This window comes from Schistocerca americana, chromosome 3 (assembly GCF_021461395.2).
Source record: "Schistocerca americana isolate TAMUIC-IGC-003095 chromosome 3, iqSchAmer2.1, whole genome shotgun sequence".
In the NCBI taxonomy this organism is placed as follows: Eukaryota; Metazoa; Arthropoda; class Insecta; order Orthoptera; family Acrididae; genus Schistocerca; species Schistocerca americana.
Window position 1 is genome coordinate 111,518,152 of NC_060121.1, and position 24,300 is coordinate 111,542,451.

At 37.7% G+C, this 24,300-nt stretch overlaps 2 protein-coding genes across 5 annotated transcripts in view; one reads left to right on the forward strand and one right to left on the reverse strand.

Annotated features, from left to right (window-relative positions):
- The first annotated feature begins 276 nt into the window (after positions 1 to 276).
- LOC124606838 (glucose-fructose oxidoreductase domain-containing protein 1) lies at positions 277 to 7,614 on the forward strand. 3 transcript variants are annotated; one of them, XR_006978741.1, is made up of 2 exons: positions 277 to 1,748; positions 6,942 to 7,614. XR_006978741.1 is itself a non-coding variant. In XM_047138912.1 (2 exons), exons 1-2 carry the CDS (start codon positions 448 to 450, stop codon positions 6,963 to 6,965), a joined length of 1,125 nt encoding a protein of 374 aa, XP_046994868.1. In that variant the 5' UTR covers positions 277 to 447; the 3' UTR covers positions 6,966 to 7,614. The 3 variants fall into 3 exon arrangements, 2 of the variants coding, with proteins under 2 accessions (XP_046994868.1, XP_046994869.1); XM_047138912.1 differs by having other exon boundaries at positions 277 to 1,548; XM_047138913.1 differs by having other exon boundaries at positions 277 to 1,483.
- Positions 7,615 to 22,332: 14,718 nt separating this feature from the next.
- LOC124605788 (probable tyrosyl-DNA phosphodiesterase) overlaps positions 22,333 to 24,300 on the reverse strand; it is a 100,596-nt gene continuing 98,628 nt past the window's right edge. For both annotated transcript variants that reach the window (XM_047137679.1, XM_047137678.1), the window contains exons 10-11: positions 23,984 to 24,203; positions 22,333 to 22,638 (exon numbers count right to left, since the gene is read on the reverse strand). In XM_047137679.1, coding sequence (XP_046993635.1) covers positions 22,495 to 22,638; positions 23,984 to 24,203 — 364 coding nt within the window. In that variant the 3' untranslated portion in view covers positions 22,333 to 22,494. The remainder of the gene's footprint in view (positions 22,639 to 23,983; positions 24,204 to 24,300) is intronic.

The following is a 24,300-nucleotide window of genomic DNA, read 5'->3' on the forward strand; positions in this document are numbered from 1 at the left end:
TTCGTAGATACTCATTTCGAAAATTTTGGGGAAATACGAGGTTAGCTATAAGAATGTTACGTCATTTGTTGAAGTTGGACTTTGCGGTTTACATAAATTGTAAAATCTGGTAAAATACTTTCTGATTATTATCAGATTAATAAATCACTATCAAATTAATACATGAAGAAATATTTTTTAATGTTTTACTTCGACGGTCGAAGATGTTTCATTGCTGAACAGTTGCTCGTACATTTTTTTTTTTTTTACGCGTGCTACGTTACCTAGAATCTCTGAGATGTTTGTTTATTGACTTGTACACGAGCTGTCAAAGTGTTAATTGTTTAGTTCGGGAAGTTACGATTGTGAGTGCAAGAAGAATCCTGCCATAAATACAGTAAAACACGAGTCCGTCAATATTTCGCGCAACGTGAGAGGAAGGCTGATGAAGTGTACTTGCCTTGGAAGATGTTGCCCGGTATTGGAGTATTTGGAACGGGTAACGTTGTGCGAGTTATTGTTCCATTTTTGAGAGAAAAGGGCTTCAAGATAGAAGCAATATGGGGTCGAACACTCACTGCTGCTGAAGAAGTATCTAAGGAACTTGAGATACCGTTTTACACTAACAAAATCGATGATGTGCTGCTGCGAAAGGACGTTGATCTTATATTTATTATGTGTTCACCAAACCTTCATGCACAGATTGCTGTTAAAGCTCTGGGCATTGGGAAACATGTGCTATGTGACAAACCAACCGGGCTATGTCAAAGCGAAGCATTGAAGATGGTACGAGCAGCACAGTATTATCCGTCGCTTATTTCCATTGTTAACCACAGCTTAAGATTTCTTCCCGCATTTTCCCAGATGAAGAGAGCTATTGCTGATGGGTACTTAGGCAGTGAGAATGAAATAACCGTCTGCGACGTACGTGTGCAGATGGGAAGCCTTCTTCACGATGGTTATGATTGGTTATGTGATGATACAATGGGTGGAGGTATATTAACTCTTGTGGGTAGCCACGTAATTGACCTTGTGTCACATCTGACTGGTCAGAGGGCTTCACGTGTCCATGGCCTTGTTCGAACTTTCACGAAGAACACACATTATGTGCGTGGCATAAGGCAGATTTCAAGTCCAGACTTCTGTGCCTTTCAGATGGAGATGAGTGGTGGCACACTTGTGACTGCAACACTTAACAATCATCTTCCAGGAACGTTTAGCCAGGAAGTTTTAGTTTGTGGGCGTGAAGGACATTTAATGGTGCGTGGTGGAGACTTGTATGGGTACAAATCTGGTGCAGCTAAGGAAGAAGTCATATATTTGGACGTGGAAGATTTGCAGCGTGGAGGATCTATTAATGCTGCTGCAATAAGTGTGATTCCACGCCCATACATGAAAGGATTATTTAAGATGATTAGTGCTCTTAGAGAAGCATTTCTGCCTGTTGAAGACAAGAGTGGATGGGTGAAGGAACCCGTTGCACTGGCAGCAACATTTGAAGATGGTTTGTATGTGCAAGCGGTCATAGATGCGCTACGGAAATCTAGCGCAAACCGTGAATGGGTAAAGGTGAATGTTATTACAGAGGAACCAGATCCAAACCCACTATTGAGTGCTGCTGTGCGGCGTAGTGCCATATCCATGTGACATACAGATAACCTGCTGTAAAATAACTTCAGTACTAATGTCTGCTTAGCTAACAGGTTGTGCTATCCTTTGTTCAGTCAGTATTAGATGAGATGTGTACACTTGATGGAGTATTGTGATAGGTTAGTGTTGCTGTAGATGATGCTTTATCATTAATTACAAGGTTGTGATGAACTTCTCACAGACACTGCACCTCAGTACTTAATTGTGATTTTGTAAATTATTTTTATATTGTGTTTTAGAGAAGTTTTGTGCAGCTACACTAACTATCTGCATGCTGAATATAGAAATAAACTAAACCAGGGTTGACTTTACAGTATTTTTTCCCTCTTTTTTAATGGTCGCCAGTCTTTGGGTCTAGAGTAAACCATTTCCTGTGAAAGAAGAAGATCAGTAATGTAACATAGCTGGGAGTGTCCCCTCTTCTCACATTTTTAATAATAACCACCATACAGTATTAAAGATCTCATATCAGTTAATCTTGTTTAATACATTTATTACTGAACTACCTGGAACCAATAGAATGTAGTATTGATTTAATGCAACTGAGAAACATTATGGCACTGTTGGTACCTGGGTAGAATAAGGTGCAAGTGAGAGAATCAACTAACCAAATGCAAGGATTAGCAGCAGATCATTTTAAAAAGTCTTAACAGTGTGAGTGATTATTAGAACCAGAGACAGAGATAATTAATGAAATGTGATAACTGATACAGATGAGAGTGAAAGACAAATAAAAGTGTTTATGATGTTGAAATTGCATTCGGTTAATGGAGACTAACTTTCATTTTGCAGAGCAGTCATATTGTTGCCTTGAATTACATGAATTAAGTAGCTTGTAATTCATCAGCTGCAGTACCTTCAACTGACATTTGACATTCGCAATACCTTGGACATTTTATTGTATGGTAACCATTCAGTCATTACTTTTGGATAATGTGACTTTTATTGCTAGTCTCTGTTGATCCACCATGGATAGGGGACATTGGCTGGTTAAGTAATTGCCAATTTCAATGAAACTCTTCAACAGCCATGTAACTGAGATGTTATTCTATTTTGTTTTGAAGGCTACCATTTTCGGCATTCCACTGTGCCACCTTCAGGCCCCATATGCATCATTCCAAATAACAATAACACCATACAGTGCTACAAAGCCCTGGACGCTATGAATTCAATCATTTCAGTAGTGCTTCATTTGAAGACTTCCTATCAAACCTTCGACTGAAGCAGTAGTAAAATGATCGAATTCATGACATCCAGGGTTTTATGTCACTATATGACATTATTGTTTATTTGGAGTAATGCATATGGGGCCTGAAGATGGCATAGTGGAATGGCGAGACTGTTAGCCCTCAAAATAAAATAAAATGTCAGGTACATGGCTGTTGCAGAGTTTCATTATACTGAAAATTTTTTGCTATTGGTCATATTTTTATGATGAGATGCAGCAGCTATATTTCATGGTTGTGACACTGTATCTTAATTTTACAAGAGAAAGTTAAGCAGTAAAAGCTTAAATTGCAATTCATTGCAATGTGTATTGTGCAAATCTTTGGTACTGTATGTAGGAAGGACAGATGGAACCAGATCTTTAACTTATGTACAGTTTATGTACAAGTGATATGTGAGTAATTAGTGACATTACACATTACTTGTGTGTTCCATAGAGTAGATGTTATGGTAGCGTTCTCGCTTCCCATTTACGGGGCCCCGGGTTCAATTCCTGACGGGGTCAGGAATTTTTCCTGCCTCGAGATGACTGGGTGTTGTGTTGTCTGCATTGTCGTCATTCATCCCCATTATGGTCGGAGGAAGGCAATGGCAAACCACCTCCACTAGGACCTTGCCGAGTACGGCGGTGTGGGTCTCCCGCACCGTCACCTGTGCTCCTCGGAGTATGGGACCTCATCATCATTGGGTAAGGATATCACATGGAGCTTAGTTTTGATTGTCCAATGGTTGACTCACATTGTTCGTTGCATGCTCTTCTTTAAAGACTGTTTGATTTGACATTCTCTGCTGCAGCATGCCCATCTTAAAGACGAAGATTTATGATGGTATTTTGTTGTCCATTGGCCCTGCACGCCTTTGCATTCTTTAACAGAATAGAATTCTCTTTTGTTGGACCCCTTAACTGGAGGGGGTTGGATGGATTAAGCAAATTACATCAGATTCATTGTACGTAAAGAAGATCCCTTTCTTTAGGCCAAATCCACAGTTTCAACTACTTTTTTTTTGCCCCTGTCGATTACTTCTCATAAACATAAGGTCCATTGTATCCGTGGCATAAGGGTGATATGGACTCCCACATATTCTCTTTTGATGTTCATTATTTACTGCAGTATCAGTATAACCTACAGTTTGTGTTAAAAAGAGCTCTAGTAATATCAGGTATGTAAATACTGTACCAGCAGTGTAAAAAGATTTAACATTAACAGTCCGTAGATGGAAATTTTGGGCCATATTTTCATCTCAAATTTAGATTTCTTATAAAATATTGTGTAATGCAAATGTATTACAAATATCTGTCAGAGATAATTACTAAATAATCAGAATGAGATTGTACACAGTATTATGTAAATTTCCTTACCCATTTATGGTCACACAAAGGTTTGCAACAAAATTAAAATCATGTTAATTCCCCAAGAAAGTTCAACAGCAGATGACAATTTCCAACTGTGATGATATAGTAATTTCATGGAGTTCAGCAACTCACTCACTTCCAAATTCAGACAACAAATGCACAGGTCTACACAACAATGTAATTTGATACTGACAACTTGAATCGTAGTTACATGACAGGATCAGAGTTATGGGGAACTATGATTAATTGGAAGGAAAACATGCATTGATGCATATCATAATTTACTGTGTTATATGAATAAACATTAGTGGTCATAGAGTTGACATACACAGTTTGAGCATAGGAACTATTTTTATTGTTCATGGTGTTTAATAATTGTTTTGTGATGGCCTTTCTTCAACAGTTCATTAACATCACAAGTTCATCCAATAATAATAATGTTTTTTACAGAGAGTAATAGCTGTTGGTAGTGTCATCATGCAAGAGTGCTCATACATGGGGGCCAGGCTTCCCACCTCATGTTATACGTTGCTGAACTTTGTGCATTTTGTGCATGCATCAGATTTGTGGTAACAAGACTGCACTACCCATATGTAGTGCCCTTGATGGTGAACCTGTGTTGTTTGGTGGGTTTTGACATGTTGCGGCCTCAGGCATATCCTGTTATACTAATGGCAGATTGTGGAAAAGTCTGAATTACATACATTACCCAAACCTGTAGCCACTATCAGGGTTCAGGTGGGCATATCTGTGGATTCTTGAATAATGGGGGCCCAAAGCTGTGTTGCTGAAACCAAAATTATTGTTGAATCATATTCCAGTGAATGTCTGATAGACATCAGTGCTCAGGAAAAGCAGACTTGATGTGATGTGGGATGGGAAACATCATTAGCTGAGATAGCACTTGCAATTGGATAATGCATGGAGTCAAGTCATTTTCACAATATGCTCTCAGTGAAGATAACAAAATGTGCTCAAAACCATTGTGTGCTGCAACCTGTCAGACAGCTGTGATTTGCATTATCACCATTGATGGTGCTCCCTATGGGTAGCATTACAGCCCACTAATAAATCATGTAAGGTGGGCAGCCTGTATGAGTGACTGATGTCCAGTGGTAGTTTTGTGTTAGGATGTAGATGATGACTGATCCCAGTCCCAAAACATCTAAAAATAAAATTATGATGATGAATCACCATGACCAATAAAATCTTAGCTGCAGTTGAAGACTTAGTTAATGAAAGAAAAATGAAAATTACGTGTATGTTTCAGTGGTACACAGTGTAGCATAGAATAAAACTGCAAAGTGTAACAGTGGCAAACAGAGCAAATTAGCTCATGTGGGGTTTTGGGAACTTGAAACATTTTCCTCAGTTGCCTTTGAAATATCTTTCCATTTTACTTCTGTATGCATCCAGCTGTTTTGTTCTTAATGTATTTGCGGCATTTATTGCTCACATTTAATGACCTGATCTTTATGGAAAGAGGAGGAAAATTGGTTTTTATTGTCATAATTTTCTCTTATTTTTCTGTAATTAAGCGAACAGTTTGCGGCCCTTTGCTAGAAGCATAAGAAAACATACTACTTTTATTTATTTATTTATTTATGTGTTTGCGTTAACCCTGTTGGAGAGTGACACCACAGGGCATGTTATTAGCTTCACCCTGTGGATTACTGCTGAAGGGAGACATGAGGCAAGGAAGTGCCATTTTCCCTACACTGTACTGGAAACTTAACTCAGACTGTGACATTTGCATTTTGTTCTTTGTATGGACCAACTATCATTTTAAAAGTGACCTGCAGATGTAACAAACATGTAAATATTTAATGTATAGCTGAAATTTTTCAGTACTCACATAAAGCACTATTAAGCAACATACAGAAATTAATGATAAAGACATCTAGGCTGCCATTGCACCTTTGCGTAGTTTAATCACAAGGGCTCAGAATACTCACATCATATACACTTTATTTCTTGAAGATTTTGTGCTGTATGTTAGCTATGACCTAGGGATCCCAGACTTACAAAGATTAAGTCAACCCAAGGCACTGTCAACAGTGACATAATGTTTTTATTAACAGCAACTGAGAAGAGATGCACAATTGCCAAATGTAGTTTTTGTTTGTATAGTGTGATCATAATTTTATTTTTGTGGATGTTTCAGTTAACAAACTTTTATTTGACTGTGACTAACATTAAACTGTTTTAAGCCCGTAGTTGATTTAACTTTAGAAAACTGGTTAAAAACTGTGTAAACTGTTTTGTTAAGTCACCTTTCTGTTTGAAAATACCTGTCATCTAGACTTTGTACAGTGTTGTTTAGCTTTTATGGAATACTATACTTGTATTCAGTATAGTTCTCCGAAGTAGTTGTGACTGTATAAAATAGAGGAACCACACACATTGCACAAGTATGATACCTTAACCCAGTAAAATTTAAAGTTTCTGAATGATACTTATTAGGGTAGCCTACTACTGAAAAGAAATGTCTTTCTCATGCTTTCTAGATATTTCATTGAAATTATTGCAGATGCCTTGTTTCGACCTACATCTGTATTTCAACATACAGTAACTTTGAGATGTCCTTATCTCCTTATACATTTACTAAACATTTGTATAGTACAAATTAATTTTGCAGTTATTACAAGTATTTCAGATTCAGTTAAAAATCTCATAAGCTATAACTCCTTGTATCTGATGAAACAAATATTTGTTTTTTTATATGTTACAGGTTACAGTGCCAAACATTTCTTGAGAAGTACAAAAAAGAACATTTTGCTGAGTTATTACTGAATTTGATTTCACTATTTTTTCTCACCCTGTATTGTATTCTGTGCTTCTAAACATAGTTGAAGTTGAAAGAAATTTATATGATTTTCTGCCTGTGATGAGAATGACTGGCATTTGTGTAAGGATGTTGTCTATAATGATGAACATTTGGACAGGGTTGTGAAAAATACCTTTGTTAATAAACATAGCGAAAATAAATGCAAGAAAATACTTTTCTTTGTGTATTGAACACCTGAGCACTGACAAATATTTAAAATTTGATAGCAGAGAAGAGCAATGTTTTCCCTTGGCCTCTGCACACACTATAATAATTTAAGAAGTTGGATATTTGAACAGTGCCTTGTAAAAATGCATTGTTTCCATGATTCTTTGATTGCCCTTATATGTGCTTAGCTGTACCAGAAGTGTTATACCTACAACATACAATAAAAAGTCACAAAATGCAAGTTGAGCAAAATTGTACATAACTTGCGACTGTTTTGGTCAGTTAGAATATGCTGTGTTTAGGGAAAAAGCTCTATGTGCTGACACATAGTTCAAAAACTTGAATATATTAGTGATTAATCTTGGTGTTGTCTCATTGTCAATTTTTAGTGTGTATTAGTCACACTCAGTAAGGCTCTCTCTCTCTCTCTCTCTCTCTCTCTCTCTCTCTCTCTCTCTCAAATAGCAGAAAATGGTAATGGATGTCCAAGCCATGATGATGATATAAAATGAGATTCTTTTTTTGCAGTATAAAAAGTATGCAAACATAATTTCTGTATTCTTGATTGAAACCTCGTGTTCCACTCTGCAACATATTATTAGCTTGTGTGTACTTTTTGTTCCATGGACTCGTAGTGAGGAGATCGTCAAGAATGGGGATCTTGTGAAAACAATTACATACAGTTAATTTTTACATTGAAAAAAGATATGCTAATGTACCTTCCATATACCTCAAATGAAACAGTTCACATGGATGTGGGAAAGTAAAAAAAATCTTTAATGTATTTTATTTAAAAGGTAATACAAACTTCTCACCAAAGCTGTAAATGTTCAGTAAGCTGAGGCGCATATAATAATTCGTAGACTATTGTAGTCACACACATCAAACAGAAAAATCAGTTACAACAATTGTTTATATTGAATAAGTGGATGCCAAACCTAGTGAGGGCATCCAGTCTTGAATTGGTTGCTTCACGTATGTTACGGGTAGTGACTCATTCTCTCGCAAGCATATTGGACTTTATATCAACAAAAATAATCAGTACTGGAAAATATATTATAAACTCGATAGATAAATAATCTATTCATCAAGCAGCAGCAGGAAAACACATGAAAGTTAATGAAATGTGCAAGCTTTCAGAGCCATGGCCTCCTCTGTCTGGCATCTGGATGAAGAAAAAGGACTGGTGAGGTTTAGGAATAGAGCAATTACAAAGTTGCCCAGAATCCCAGGTCAGAGAGGACTTACCTGACAGGATGAAAGGGAAAGACTGGTTGTTGGGACTGTATTGCACAAGATTTGAAATCTTGAAAGTGTAAATGTGGAAAATAGGGTAATAAAAAAGACAGAGCTTACTGACAAAACATTATGCAAGAGTTAATAAGAGGAGGAGGCTAAGTGCATTATACATTGTAGACATGTGAGGTGAGGGAGTCGGCAAAGATAAACAGGTCGGAAAGTAAAAGATAGCAAAGAAAGGAATAGTTACTGAAAAGAAATTCGGAGACCAAAGAAATTAACGTGTATTAAGGCTGGGTGTATGGCGAGAACCAAGAATGTGTTGTAAAGCCAGAGAAAATGTTGTCAGAGGGGTGAATCCAGTATGACATGTACTGTGAAATAGGCACTGGGGTCATGACTGTCATGTTGCAGAGCATACTCTGCAATAGGATGTGTGTGTAGTCAGTATACACCTTCTGTCTATGTCCATTTGTCCTAACTCACAACTTGGTGGCAGTCATATCATTGTAGAAAGACAAATATTGTTTACGTAATAGGCAGTATACAATATGTTGTTTCACATGTGCCTGCCTCTTTCATTGTATATGTTTTGCCATTTACTTGGCTGGTATAGGTGGTGGCAGGAAGGAGCATAGGATAAATCTTACAGGGCAGATGGTCACGGGGTAGGGGCCATAAGTAGGAAAATGGCTGCAGAAGGAGCATAGGATCTGGCCAGGCTATTTTGGAGATTGGGGGAATGACAAAAAGTTATTGTGGGTGTGGTGGACAGAATGGACCGCATTTCAGGGCCTGATTTTAGGAAGTCATAACCTTGTTGAAGTGGCTGGTTAATACATTACAGATTAGGATAGTAATGAGTGACTAGAGGTGTATTCCCTAGTTCTTTTTAGAGGGATAAGCAGTACCAGGATTGGCTGCTGCCGGGAAATCTGCTTTTGAACTAGGATAGTGTGGTTATTACATCCAGTGAAGGCTGAGATGAGAATGGTGGTGGTACTGCAAAGAGTCTGCATCTGAAAAAAATACATTTGCCTTGAATACTAAGGCTGATGGGAAGGAACGTTTGACATGGAGAGTACTGTTGCTTGTTAGTGGGTTTCATGTTAACTGAAGGTATAGCTGACCCTTGGTGAGAATGTCAGCATGAAAGTGGTGAGATTCAGAATAGGACCATGTGAAATTTAATTGGGAGAATATATGTAGAGATTCCAAAATTTTTTTAACAGGTGAGCCTTGCCCAAGTCCATATGGTAAAGATGTCAGCAATGTATCAAAATCAAACCTGGGGTTGAAGGCTGATGGGTCCGCCCTCTAAGTAACCCATGAAAAGGCTGGTAAAGGAAAGAGCCATTCTGGTTCCCGTGACTGTCCCCCCAGTTTGTTTGTATGTCTACGCCTCAAAGGTAAGACATTTGTTCGTAAATATAAAGTTACATGCTATACAAATTGGAGTGGCATACATTAAACCAAAGACTTTTTCATTACAGCTGGACCTTCTCATGAAATTTCAATCATCAACTTTGTCCTCATAATGCGAAAATATTTTGTTGGCACCAACCTACAGAGGAAGAAATGATCATCATCATAAAATGGGGGAAATCGGAGCTCATATGAAAAGATTTCAGTGTTCATTTTTCCCGTGCACTGATCGAGAGTGGAGTGGCAGAGAAGTAACTTGAAAGCGGTTTGATGAACCCTCTGCCAGGCAGTTAATTGTGAATTGCAGAGTAATAATGTAAATGTAGATGTTGATTAAGGTGAGCAAGGAGGACATCATAGTTTGGAATCAGATGGATGGTGGTTGAGGTAATGTTCAGCAGCAGACAGATGATGTACGTGAATAAAATTGGTATAGAGAGAGGTGGTATAATGGTGACAATCAAGCTGTGTGGTGAGAGTGGGCTGGGCAAGGATTTAAGATGATCTAGGAAATGATGGGTTTCTTTAATATACGAGGGTAGTCTTGGTACTGTAGGTTGCTGGTGTTGATCAACTAAGGCAAATATACTTTCAGTGAGTGCTTTGAAGCCAGGAACTATGGGACAACCAGAGTGATTGTGTTTGTGGGCTGTAGGAAGAAGGTAAGAGGTAGGAGTGTGTGGCTTTGGTGGGATAGGGAGTTCTGTGGACTGAGGTGTTAATCCTGGTTAGGGGCCCGAGCTTTAAGGACAGATTGCAGGTTAGTTTGTATCACAGAGATGGGATCTTAATGGCAGATGCAGTATGTAAAAGTGTCAGAAAGCTGGTGTAGACCCTTGCTTATGTAATCCCATCGGCCAAGTTCCACAGTGATAGATCCCTTGTCTAGTAGGAGGATGATGATGGAGTCATCAGTTTTTAGGGAATGAAGAGCCTGGAGTTCTACAGAGGACAGGTTAGGATTGTGTAGGTCCCTACAATATGATCCTAACCTGTCCTCTCAGGTTTTCAAATCTCATCTGGTGTAGTCCCCAACCATCAGTCTTTCCACAGTATTTCCTCAGAGCAACTGTCCGACATCTTTAGGTGGGTACGACTGACAGTATCCACATGCGCGACACCCCATTTCTAGAACGCACATGAAGATTGCGCAGGCGCAGAAATCACACATGCGCAATGATTTGCATCGTATTCAAACGCCCTCTGCCAAAAATCATAGAGTGGCTCTCCTGCGCTGCGCTGTACTGTACTGTGTGTTTACTAACGGTGCGACCAGAAGTTACTCTCTAAAAACTGTACTAGACCAACGTTATGACGGATCTGTTATCGAAAAATCTTAATTTCCGGTCATGATTTAATAGCAGCCAATGCAGGGTTTCAAGCTATGCTCAGTTGAAATCCCACATCCCTGTTGATGAGATTATTGGCTGTACTGATATTTATTGCTTCCTTGATGATACAATCCCAGAAAGATGATGCCAGGGATAAAACTTCTATCTTTTCATAAATCATGTGATGGCCTGTATTGAGACAGTGTTCCACAATTGCCGACATCTCCTGTTGACGAAGGCGTGTATGACACTGGTGTTCATCACATCATCCTTATATTGTGCGATATGCCTGGCCTATACATGCTGCCCCACATTGACAATGAATCTTGTATACACCACATTTCCTCAGGCCAAGATCATCCTTAACCGATCCCAACAGGTTTCTCTGTTTTGCATGTGGTTGAAAGACACACTTAATGCCATATCTTCTGAGGACTCTTCCGATTCTTGACGATATGGTACCAAAATACGGCAAAAAGGCCAATGTGATAGGTATCTTCATATCTTCATTCTGCTCAATAGATTGAACTCACTGGGGCCTGAATGTATTACATATCTGTCTCTCAGAATAACCATTCTGTTGGAACACTGTCTTCAAATGTTGCATTTCACTTGGCAGGCTTTCAGGATCAGATTCCACTTGTGCTCTATAAACTAACTTACATTGTGCAGAATAATGGCAGTTTGTGGCCCGCACGTCTGTATGCAATGGCTTGCAGTAGACACTGTGTCCCAAGGTTGCATCTGCTTTTCTTTGTACCAAAACATCATTGTTTGTGAAGTTTATATTTGGATGGAGTGAATTCAGATGCCAAAGAAACGTAGGTAGGGTATCAAGTTCATGTGGTCACACCACAAACGTATCAGCCACATACTGCAGGAAACGAGGGATTGAGAGTGAGAACTTGCTTTTTCTTCAAAGTCCACTGTAAAATAATTGGCCTCAACAGGAGACACAGGGCTTCCCATTATGACACTGTCCACTTGTTCAAAATATTGGTCATGAAATAAGAAGTTTGAATGTGGCACCATCTATCTGCAAATCATTGCGCATACATGATTTCCACACTTGCGCATTCTAGAAATAAGGCATCGACATGCGGATACGGTCAGTCGTGCTTAGCGATCAGCAAGGTTGAACCACCTGAAGATGTCGGACAGTTGGTCTGAGGAAATATTGTGGAATTTGTGCCATGTCTCCCCAGACCTGAGATTCTGGGCAGCTTTTCTGTAAATGTACCCATTTACTAAACCTCACCAGACCTTTGCCTTCATCTCTCTTCCTTTCTCTTCAACCCTTTTGCCAGGAGCGGCAGCCACTGGCTTTCAAACTTTTTTGTGTTTTCCCCCTGCCACTGCTTGGTGAGTAGATTTTTTTTTTTTTAACAGTCCAATGATATTATAATGGACATTCATTTTTTCGTAATATAAATAAGTTGGTAATTAGATTTTGCAGTGATATGTAGTATCAGGAATTACAAATATGGAACTGATGTGGTTATGTTTATTTCTGAATACCTCTTGGTAATGGAATGTCAACTGCCTCTAAAGGTGCAAGAATTAGCAATCAACAGGGTGGCATCAAAGGCGATTGAAACTATAGAATTTAAAATACAAAATGGTTTCCATCCAGTCTTGCAGTCTCCTAATAGATTCCAGTGACCATTTCATTCACAAACAGACAAAGGTCTTAGTCTCCCCTCGTCCTCAGAATAGGTGGCTCCTCCATCAACATGGCGTCTGACTGCACCTCCCCTCTTGTATAAATCTACCTAGCCTACCCTTATTTCCTTTCAGAGGATGGAGCTAACAGTTTATTTATGAAAGTAGCTATAAAAAGTATAGTGAGGTATGAGGGAAAAGTGAAGTTTGCATTTTGGCAAAAAAGTCTCTCTCTCGTGCAGTTCCATTCTCTTGCTAGAAGATTATTTTTCTTTTGTCACAGGTTTTGATCCAGGTGGTTTGTGTAGCATTCGGCATTTATATTTTTCATTATGGAATTAATAAGAAAATTTCTAATTTGAAGTAACCTAGGTGTTGATACCACATCAGAAACATTTGAAATGTTGAAGAGGTCATAATGGTGATGTTTGGCTGTTCCTTATAAATGTGTATGATTAGTCAATTCCACAAGGACCAGCAGTCATTGATGAGGGCACAAGAAGTGAATATCCTTTCACAGGAAAAGTGGACCAAAATGTGAGAGATGAACATATCCCTTGCAGTCCCCCAATGCCCCTGCCCTTCCCGCATAACAAAAGTGATTTAATCAACATTGCTTGCATCTTATTTATATCATTCTGAAATGTTTGTCAATTTCTGCTAATGGACAGCAATGTTTGTGCAGTATGTGCTCTTTGTATTTGGGTATTAGGAGTAACATAACACAAAAAACTTATCAAATTTTGCTGTCACTATATTCAAAATATCCTGGAGAATTAATGCAACACTTTTACTTCGCCCCCACACCCATCTCATCCCAAAAGGAGACTACTGACACAGGGTTCATCTGTTTAATCTTAGATATTTTTTTTTAAAATTTATATATTTCTTACCTAGTCTTCTACAGAAAGAGTTACTGCTATTACACACTTCTTTCGACAGACAGTGTATTTACCATGTCCATGACTCACATTGCACCCATTATTGAACTTCATTTACATAAAATATTCCATAGCATCCGACTCTTTACAGAAAGTGGTGATGTTTATCAGAAAGAAAGGGGCTTTGTTCATCTACAAAACAAAATAATTGTGATTTCTTCATGTATCTTATTAGACATAATCATTCACCCAGATGCTCTATCCAATTAATTTTTTATGATATAATTGAATTATTTTTGCTAGAAATGACAATTCATATACATTTCATTCATTACTCTTTGTTTAGACTCATGCTTCCAACATCTTTTCATTTTTTTGTGCTTAGAAATTATGCTATTCAATACAGTGTTTCCACTTCGCAAGTAGTGTGCACAACAAGTTCCAGCTGCTTTAGGAAACAACTTGGCATTTCTGTAAACCTGTTAAGAAATGAGTAGCTTACATCAACTACTGTTATCCGTATTTTAGGATATGTACTGTTCAATCATATATTATGACTGTCTTCTGGAAACTTGCACATTCAGCACATGTAGCAGTATGAGTGACTCAAATCTGACTGCTGATAAACCTCAACAGGTATCAGGAGCTATTCTATCTGCAGTGCTTCCCACGTCTGTTAAAGTATGTGCGACAGAATTAATACAAAGAATGCTATGATTGGTATGTTCCCACAGAAGGTTAACTGGGTTACGATCTTGGGACCAGAGAAATACTTGCCAATGGCTGTGAATGGTCTGCAGGTAGTTGAACATATCAATTTCCAGTCAATGATTGGTTCAGTTGGACCAGAGGACTCAGTCAGTTCCATGTAAACACAGCTCACACCAGCTTGCACAGTGCCTTGTTGACAACTTGGGTCCATGGGATCTGTGCCACATCAGCTCTTACCAACTGAAATTGGGACTCATCTGCCCAGCAGTTGGTTTTCCAGTCTCCTAGGGTCCAACTGATGCGGTCATGAGCCGAGGAGAATTGGTGCAGGCGATATTGTGCTGTTAGCTGTTGACGACCATGTCTTGGTCGTTAAGTGAAGGTCATCAGCCACTGAGTTGTCCGTTGTAAGAGGCAATACCTGAAATTCAGTATTCTCGGAACACTCTTGACACTGTGGAGGACAGAATATTGAACTCCCTAATGATTTCCAAAATGGAATGTCGCACACATGTACTTCCAACTACTATCCCGAGATCAAATTTTGTTAATTCCCATTGTGTGGCCTTAGTCACATGAATCACCTGAATACAAGTGACAGCTCCACCAATGCTCTATCCTTTTAAACATTGTTTATGTGATACTACCATCATCTGTATATGTGCATGTCACTATCCCTTGACTTTTGTCACCTCATACCTGTGTAATGAAAAAGATGAAATTGAATAAAACTTTCATTACTTACTATTCGGTTGAAAAGTTGTCTAGGATTTTTTATTTCTAAGGTCTTTTTGTTCATTTAACATTCTGTTCAACTGATCTTTTAGATTGACATAAATCTCTCTTTCTTTCACCAAATCCATGACTTTACCTATCTGTAAATTATGTAATATTTGTAGTGATTTATTAATATTAGGTATTTTGTGGTTGGCATCGTAAAGTATGCCGGAAAGGTGGAATAGCTTTGTGACTTCTTGTCATGTGTTCTTTAAATCAGGTGCTAACCTTCCTTCCTGAACTCCTATCATTAATCATTGCATAAAACTGCTACTCATTCCTAAACAATTTATCTCTAAGAAAATGGGGTAGGAATGGTTTCTTGCCCAGCATGTACATTAGCTGATAATTTTCATTAACGCTTTAGAAGACAAGTTTTTTAACAGACTGACCTGAAGAAATCTTTTATTGGTATAGGTATGTCAACGACTTTTTAATCCTATTCAGTGACACAACATAAGAAATTCACAATTCAACAAAGGAAGATTAGCATCCAATTTACAGAACACGTGACAATGACAACAACACTTTTGCCTTTGCTGCGCACTTAAAAGATGCCAATCACAAAATACATAATATTAATAAATTACTGCAAATATCACATAATTTATGGAAAGGTCATGGACGTGATGGAAGAAATTGCTAAACAACTTTTGTTCAGTTCTATGACATAGTATTATAGAACCACAGAATGCACAGTCATCACTATACTCGTTAACAGAAGTGACCTTAATGCAAAAGATCATGCAACTGTACAGTAGGTCATAAAAGTTTTTTCGATTTTCACATTTTTCATTACTCTTTCATTATACAGCTGTAAGTGCATTGCTTTAAAAAATTTTTATGCTAAAATGCAAATTATACACCAGAGTTTTATCTTAATTAAATACATGTTAATAGTTTACGCCCAAATAAAGAATAACAGCCATTGTCTACCATCTGTATATGCTGAATACATTGCCTTTTTATATACAAACATCTATGTAACAACTGTTCAAAAGTAATGTGCTCCCATAATAACCAAAAAATATTTCTAATTTATTTAATGACAATTACATTTGGTCATAATTACAACAGGGGGACAAAGATCCCTATAGCATATGCACTATTAACGAATCTTCCATACAGTAATTTACAATTGTCCTGGTATATCATGGGATATGAATTGTTCGTATTTTTCATTTATAAGTGATACTAATGCATTCAATGTATAATGCTTCTGTTTTAGATGTAAATGGCGTAAGGTTGAAACTGTACAATCATACATCAAAGTAAGAAAATGTCAGCTGAAAGTATCATAAAATCATTAATAACTTCATCGCAGCTGCATACCAGTGACAACGAAGGTTAACAATTATATATATATATATATATATTATATAAAAACAAAGATGAGGTGACTTACCGAACAAAAGCGCTGGCAGGTCGATAGAAACACAAACACACACACACACACACACACAAAATTCAAGCTTTCGCAACAAACTGTTGCCTCATCAGGAAAGAGGGAAGGAGAGGGGAAGACGAAAGGAAGTGGGTTTTAAGGGAGAGGGTAAGGAGTCATTCCAATCCCGGGAGCGGAAAGACTTACCTTTGGGGGAAAAAAGGACAGGTATACACTCGCACATATCCATCCACACATACAGACACAAGCAGACATATGTCTGCTTGTGTCTGTATGTGTGGATGGATATGTGCGTGTGTGCGAGTGTATACCTGTCCTTTTTTCCCCCAAAGGTAAGTCTTTCCGCTCCCGGGATTGGAATGACTCCTTACCCTCTCCCTTAAAACCCACTTCCTTTCGTCTTCCCCTCTCCTTCCCTCTTTCCTGATGAGGCAACAGTTTGTTGCGAAAGCTTGAATTTTGTGTGTATGTTTGTGTTTGTTTGTGTGTCTATTGACCTGCCAGCGCTTTCGTTCGGTAAGTCACCTCATCTTTGTTTTTATATGTAATTTTTCCCACGTGGAATGTTTCCTTCTATTATATATATACACACACACACACACACACACACACACACACACACACACACACACATACACCCCTGGTGTACCTGTCATGCGTGACACTGAGTTATATGGTGTACATGTCACATGCAACATTGCATCATTATCAAACCTTCCAGCTCAAACATTTTTGTAGGGTTTCGTGTTTCTACCCAAGAGAACAGCCTGATTGTAAAATCCACCAACTTACTGCAGTGTATTCTAGTCACAAAACTGACAACATATGCAACAACTAGAAAGCCAATACACGAGTTGCTTCTCAGCTAGTACGTTGTTCTGGTTAAGGGCCACTAAACTCATAGTAAGTGTTAGAAGCCAAAAAGTTCCTATAAAATTACAGAAAATGTTATGGAACACAATAATAGGTCATTGAATTGTTAAAATTCTTTGCCTCAGAACAAGTGCTCCTGAAAGTAGGAAATGGCCCTTCAATTAACACTCCTTTTACCATCAACTGGGTTTTAAAGCCATTACTTTTCTTTCCCATTTCTTCACTCAGCATTTTGACTTCATTTTCCTATTTGGATTTTGTTTTTCAAACATCGCCTTTTCTTAGATATTTTTATACATGTTCCAAAATTTTGTGACACCTGTTAAATGGATGCTACCCAAATATTTGGGAAAATCACAACATGATAAAGGGATCATCAGAAATGAATTATCTAAGGTAAATTAAGTAACACGACTACAGTATGTGGTGAAGCTCCCATGCACTGTGATAAAAATCCTCAACATAATTCTATGTCACATCAGACTTTGGCTGTGCTCAGAAAGAATGAAATAACAGATAATATATGGTGTGTGGGTATGATATTTTTGCAAGTGATAGATCAAAACTATGAAAAAATATCCTGTAAACTTCAAAAGTAAATACTGGTTTCTGATATAGGCAACTACACTTGTGTCAGGGAAATGTCAGTATTCAGAGGTGTGGGCTGGTCCCTTTCTGTTGACATTCGTGACTCATTTTGTATTGGTAGAATACGAATTAGTCCTCTTGAGTGGGATGCAGATAAAGCACTTACAATTGTCTCTTATGTCAACTGTCCTGAAGATATTGTTTTGAGGTTGTGCAGAATAAGAATAGTGATTCAGTTGCATGTGAACAATGTAAACAGCAAAACAGAGCCATATTATTCCATCCATGGAACAGCAGACATTTTATTCTGTTACTGCTTAGCTAACGGCACTAATCAACAAGCAAGAATGCTGAATGACATCCTCAGTGCTGCATTCAGTCTGCAAAAATGTTCATCATGCATGGAATCAAGGGGTCCCATGCAATAGTCTGTATGGAGGGTGACCCATATTTACTCAAAAAAGGCCCATTTCTGACCCTGTTAGAAAAGTGCATACTACTGACTTCAAAACAATTTTCTTCAGAGAGAAAAACATGACTGCACTATATTTTTTACTTTCCTGAAGAGCTGGAGTGTGAAAGGGGGGGGGAGTGGGAGGAGCAGACCCCCCCCCCCCTTGCCCTCTGGTATGGGCACACTTGTGTGGGATCATTCACAACAAAGGCAAAGGATTGCGGTAGGCCTCACACAGTTGCTTCCTGGACATTGAAGAGTGAGTGTTGTGACAAGTAGGCAGTCCTGGAATGAATGTGCGAGTAACTGGAGTTGAAGAAGAGTTAAACCACACTTTGCTTGTTCAGTTCTGCACAATGTGTTACTTTACATGAATGGAATGAGAAGAACCATGTGATACAATTGAAAGTACCCACAGCTATGCACTTCACAGTGGCTTCCAGAATATGTATGTGGATGTAGTGGCGAATGTTCACAGAGAATTGTTACCCTTATGCAGTGAGTACAGCGAGCCACATTAATCTGTATATAACTGGCTGTACAAGTTCTCTGGTGCATGACACATGCCATTAATTGACTTAGAGTAACTAAAGGGTAACTGTCTATATTATTAAAATGTTATTGTGGAACCTGGTATCAATTGCAGCATAGGAGGTACAAAAATTGATTTTCAATATTTATCGTGATTACTGGCTGAATTTAAAATGCTATCATAATTTATTCTTTAAGAGGTATAATGTTATGTTAAAAGTTTAATACAATAAGACAAACATTATAGATAGAAATTGCCTCTGTTTTGAGGCAGTGTAAGAGGATGCTGTGCAAATACAGGGACTCCATTCATCCAGTCTTTGAGAATGAGAACACTTAAAGACTTCCAATGAAGTTCAAACCTTTATAAAACAACCTCACAAAATAGTGAAAGGGAAAAAAGTTCATTGCTTATTTCATTTTTGTTGTCCGTGCATTCAGACTTCAGCTGCAGGCTTGATTTTTAATTCATTACTTCTTTAATACTAACTCTATTCCCAACATACATTGCAGACAGTATCTACATATATTGCTTAGTGTATCTACAAAATTATATCATTGTTTGACACATAGTTCAGGAGATGCATGAAAAACTAGTTTTTGCTTAATATGGTGCACAAATTACCCAGTTCAGAGTCATCCAATGTTTTATTATGAGAGTACTTAAGAGACTTCCAACAAACCGTAAACATAATTTCAATCCTTTGCTAAGCTTTTTCTTGCTTACATGTTTAAAGGCAAATATTTAACATATTAACTCATTTGTGAAGTACTCAGACACTTGTAGCTGTTTTATACATGGGAGTTCGGGATTTATTGGTAGACGCTACAGCAGGTCATTTAGTTGTTTACATGCAATGACACACTTCTAAAAGTTGGAAATATAACATGATCACAGTCTCTTTATATTGAAGGGACAACATAAAATACACAGAATGTTTGTGGTATTATAGCATGCCAGTTACTGCCAAAATGAGGGTAAATTGTATTGTAATCCAAACTGTCACTGTTGATGAATTTTTGGCTCACTATTATTTAGCCCAAAACAAAACCAAACCAGAGTCACCTTTGAAGGGGAAAAAGTTCTTAGTCAACAGATGGCGTCACATTTGTGGTCTTGTACTACATTCTTACAAGAAAACCGTAACCCCTACTATAAGATCTTATAAAAAACTTCATAGCTCCATCCACTGGAAGTGAAAATAACATGACACCAAATGAGTGTTTCTATTGCTCATCACATTGCATGCTGTCCTGCTGTTAACTAGACAAATGAGGTGCTTTAAATTTTTAAATAGGAAAAATGTTCAAACATCATCAATACAATATTGTCCTTTCACAAAGTGATTGCCATCTGTTTGGTCTTTTTAATCATTGCTTCTTGGACAAACATTTTTCCAGTGACACAGCTGTATAAAGAGAAACCTGACTGATTATCATGCCAGTCCAAAGAGTTTTATGCTGCTTGTTTTCAGGACATGATTAACTAGACAGATTCTTAAAATACAGGAAAAGTAATTTGAAAGATACATTTCTCAACAGGTGACTCTGGTTTGGTTTTGTTTTGTTTTGGGCTAAATAATAGTGAACCCAAAATTCTGTATCCATTTGTATCTCAGTACTTTCATTTTTGTACTTGCTATGTTACTTCAGTATATTTCAACCACTTAAAAACAAAATTTGATGAACACATCTTTTTCTGAACATTTTTGTCTTATTTGAGCTGCTGATTACAAAAGTGGAACTACCATGTGTGAACAATGTGGTACTGCTTAGCACAATGCCTTAAATGCAGTGTGAGCTTATCTCCATGCCCAGCGTATTTGCAAATTCAGCCACTACTGTTACTGGAAAACTATCTGTGAAAAACAGATGCTCTCGCTACAGGAGACACTTGTCTTATTAAAGATTTTGTATTGCAAAAATTAAGTGATGCTGAGAAAGATCTCCACAAATATGAAATATAATACTTTCTGTCAACTCTAACTGAATATTCCTATCTTGCTTGCATTTTTGTTTTAATTTAAACTAAATGAACTGTCGTCACTTATTTTCTTGCACTGTATTATATCAACCAATGAATATTTCTTGATTCCTTCTTGTATACTCTAAATATGATTTCAATTTTACTTGAACCATTTTCATTTGAAGATGTTTTTGTATTTATTTGAAATACTGAAAATAAATTATTAGCAAATATATGAAAACTTGATATTTAAACATCTCAGTCTTATTAAAATGAAGCAGTGATGAAAAAAAGTTATCTTCGGTTACCTTAAATTTTCTTGTACAGGACATAAGAGCTATACAATAATGAGCTACATATGGTGTTCTTCAGCAACCTAACGGGTACTGAATACACTGGTTACTCAAGTTTCGCACTCCATGTAAATGTTCTGGCATTTGCTTTTTAAGTTATAAGGGTACCTTTCGCAGTATCCTTATCCTGTGGTTGGTTAGGTTCTTCTTGGCATGCAGATATGACAACAAACTTATGTTCATCATCATCTTCACCATCATCAGCAGCCTGTTCAATCACTTATCTTGTGGCCTCTTTGAGTCAGCGTGCATCTCAAATCTTTGTTACATGAATTTAAATTCTGAAATGTTACTGTGGATAACTTCTGCCATTTAATTTGGATGCACCAAATCAACACAAAATAAAAATTCAAACAGCTATCTAAAATGAACTGATTTTCTAGTTGCATTTGCACAGTGGCACAAAGTAAGGCAGCAATACATTGTTCAGCCTTCCTGTCCTCAAATTACAACTGTTTAGTGGTCTTTAAGGGGGACTGTAATATACTGAAACTGTACAGAACACCAGTAGTGCATAAAATGCAATAATATACCTATGGGTTAAGCAGGAGATAAAATCCATATTATTCAGTTAGTGTACTACGATGTTGGTGAGATATGCACTGGTGGTTCCAAGCCAGAGCAAAGATGACTGCAAAGACAATGAACAGCTTGATGTTGTCGAGTTAAGATTATGTACAATTCTATGAAATACACTAATTGTTATGGCTAGAAAAAGGATGACACTCACTCGTTACTATATGCAGTTATCTTGTATAAGTGCCATCTGACCTCAAGACAGGAATCACACTACTCTCATTCATGTGTAGCACTCTTAAATTCTGAAGCTGTTAGAAGTTTTTTAGGATCACAGAACACCATAATGCAATAAATTAAATTTTATAAAAGTTACCCCTTAATCTACAATAAGAATATTAATGTAAAACATGCCTAACATATTAACCCAAGATCTTTATTAGTGTTCTTGAAAATTACGTATTGGACATTTCTTTTATTAAATTAATGTTTTAATGTTCTTTGCAACTGTGCTTCACATAAAGGCACTAATACAAAATGTGACAATACATTGGTGCTTTACACAAAATATTACATACTAAAATTTAACAGTCATATATTCAGTAACCCATGGTTTATCTCTTTCACCATATGGTGTAGGTGGAACATCGAATGGTAGAGGAAATGAAGGTGCTGAACTATTCCCCAGTGTATTACCAACACGAAACTCTGACTTCCCAATCTGTAAAGTAAATATCAGAATGTTAGAAAGATACAATAAGAAAAAAAGGATAGTGACAGTACATCTGAAGATACACTACTCATATTTATTAGTGGGATGCAGAACTGGTCTGATCCTTTCAATTGTGAAACTATCTTTCAAATTCCTTTTGTATTATTTTTCTTTTATGCACAAGATATATGATATGTCAAGTTGAAAAACAGAAAATGGAAGTAAAAAATGAAAGTGCTTCCCACATTAAATTTAAAGTAGTTGCACTTACTTAAATAACACAGCATAGTAATCTAGATGTTAGTAGATGGTTAGTGTATACAAAGGAAATAATATTCATGTCATCAAATTTTGGAGCAGTTCATGCTTTTGGAACTATGTAAAAAGTTAGCTGGCAAAAATTGTGCTGGATTGTAATCGTGATGTAGATCTTTGAATTCCATGGTCAATTGTTTACTGGCACACTCAAGCATGCGCGCGCGCGCCCACACGCACACACACACAGTGGGATAAAAAGGGACAGCAGAATATAATGGAATTAGTTTACCTCCCTGCTGTCACTTATCTGTTAGGCCTTAAAGCAGGCACAAGTTAACAGCCGTTTGTAGCCTTTATTTTCTCATCTGTTATCCACCACTTACCTGATGATGAGCCCTCATTTCCTTAGCTTAACATACTGACAAACTTCCATGTGTAATTTCTTCTCTCTTTGGACTGCAGTAAACAGCAACATGTATTACTCACATGTACAGATGCCGAAGCAAAAAAAGAGCAATACAGATGGGGGTGGAAACTGGATGCAGAGGGCAAACTTTTGTGATATGAATCCAGCCCTCTTTCACATACTTGCTAATCTGTAGTTGTTCTCAAAACTTTCCTCAAAAATATGAGCTGTATGGAGCTACACTAAGACACAAGTGGATCACCAGTACTCACCGTCATGAGCAAAAATACAGCATTGCTAACGGACATATTAAAAGTAAGAAATATCTATTCCCAGCATTTGAAACTTATTAGTTCCTCCCTCCTGCAGGCAAGAGGGACAAGATGTGGAAGATTTGTAAAGAAGGGGCAGGTTAATCAGACCCTTGGACGAGAGGAACCAAGATGCTGTGAAAGTGAGGGAAAACAAAGTTCTGGCTAAATAATGAATTACTAGTTTGGAAGCTAGGAATAATTTTTATTTTACCTTAGAATATGTACTCCTAAGGTAAACACTGGGGAGCTGTTGTGTATCGTGTGTGTGTGTGTGTGTGTGTGTGTGTGTGTGTGTGTGTGTGTGTGTGTCGGGGGGGGGGGGGGGGGGAGGAGGGAGGGGGGTTGTAAGAAACAAAAGAGGTGATTCAGCACTAACCAGTAATTGTGGCAGAAACAGTACACCCAGTTCATAGGACATAATGTAGTGCCCAGAACCAGATGTCTTTCCTTTGCTAGCCATGCCCCAAGCTGCTTTTGACAAGTTGGCACTGCTCAAATGAAACCAGGCTAGGCTGGTCCAGTCTGGTGATGCTCGGCCATATGTCTTGATATGTGGCATAGCCTCTGAACGGTAGCGGCTGTCACTCTTCCATTCACTGTACAGATTGAAAACAAATTTCAGTATTCCTGTTAGTAGACATGTTAGTAAAAAAGACATTGTACAAAACACCACGACTACTGTTACCAACTGTG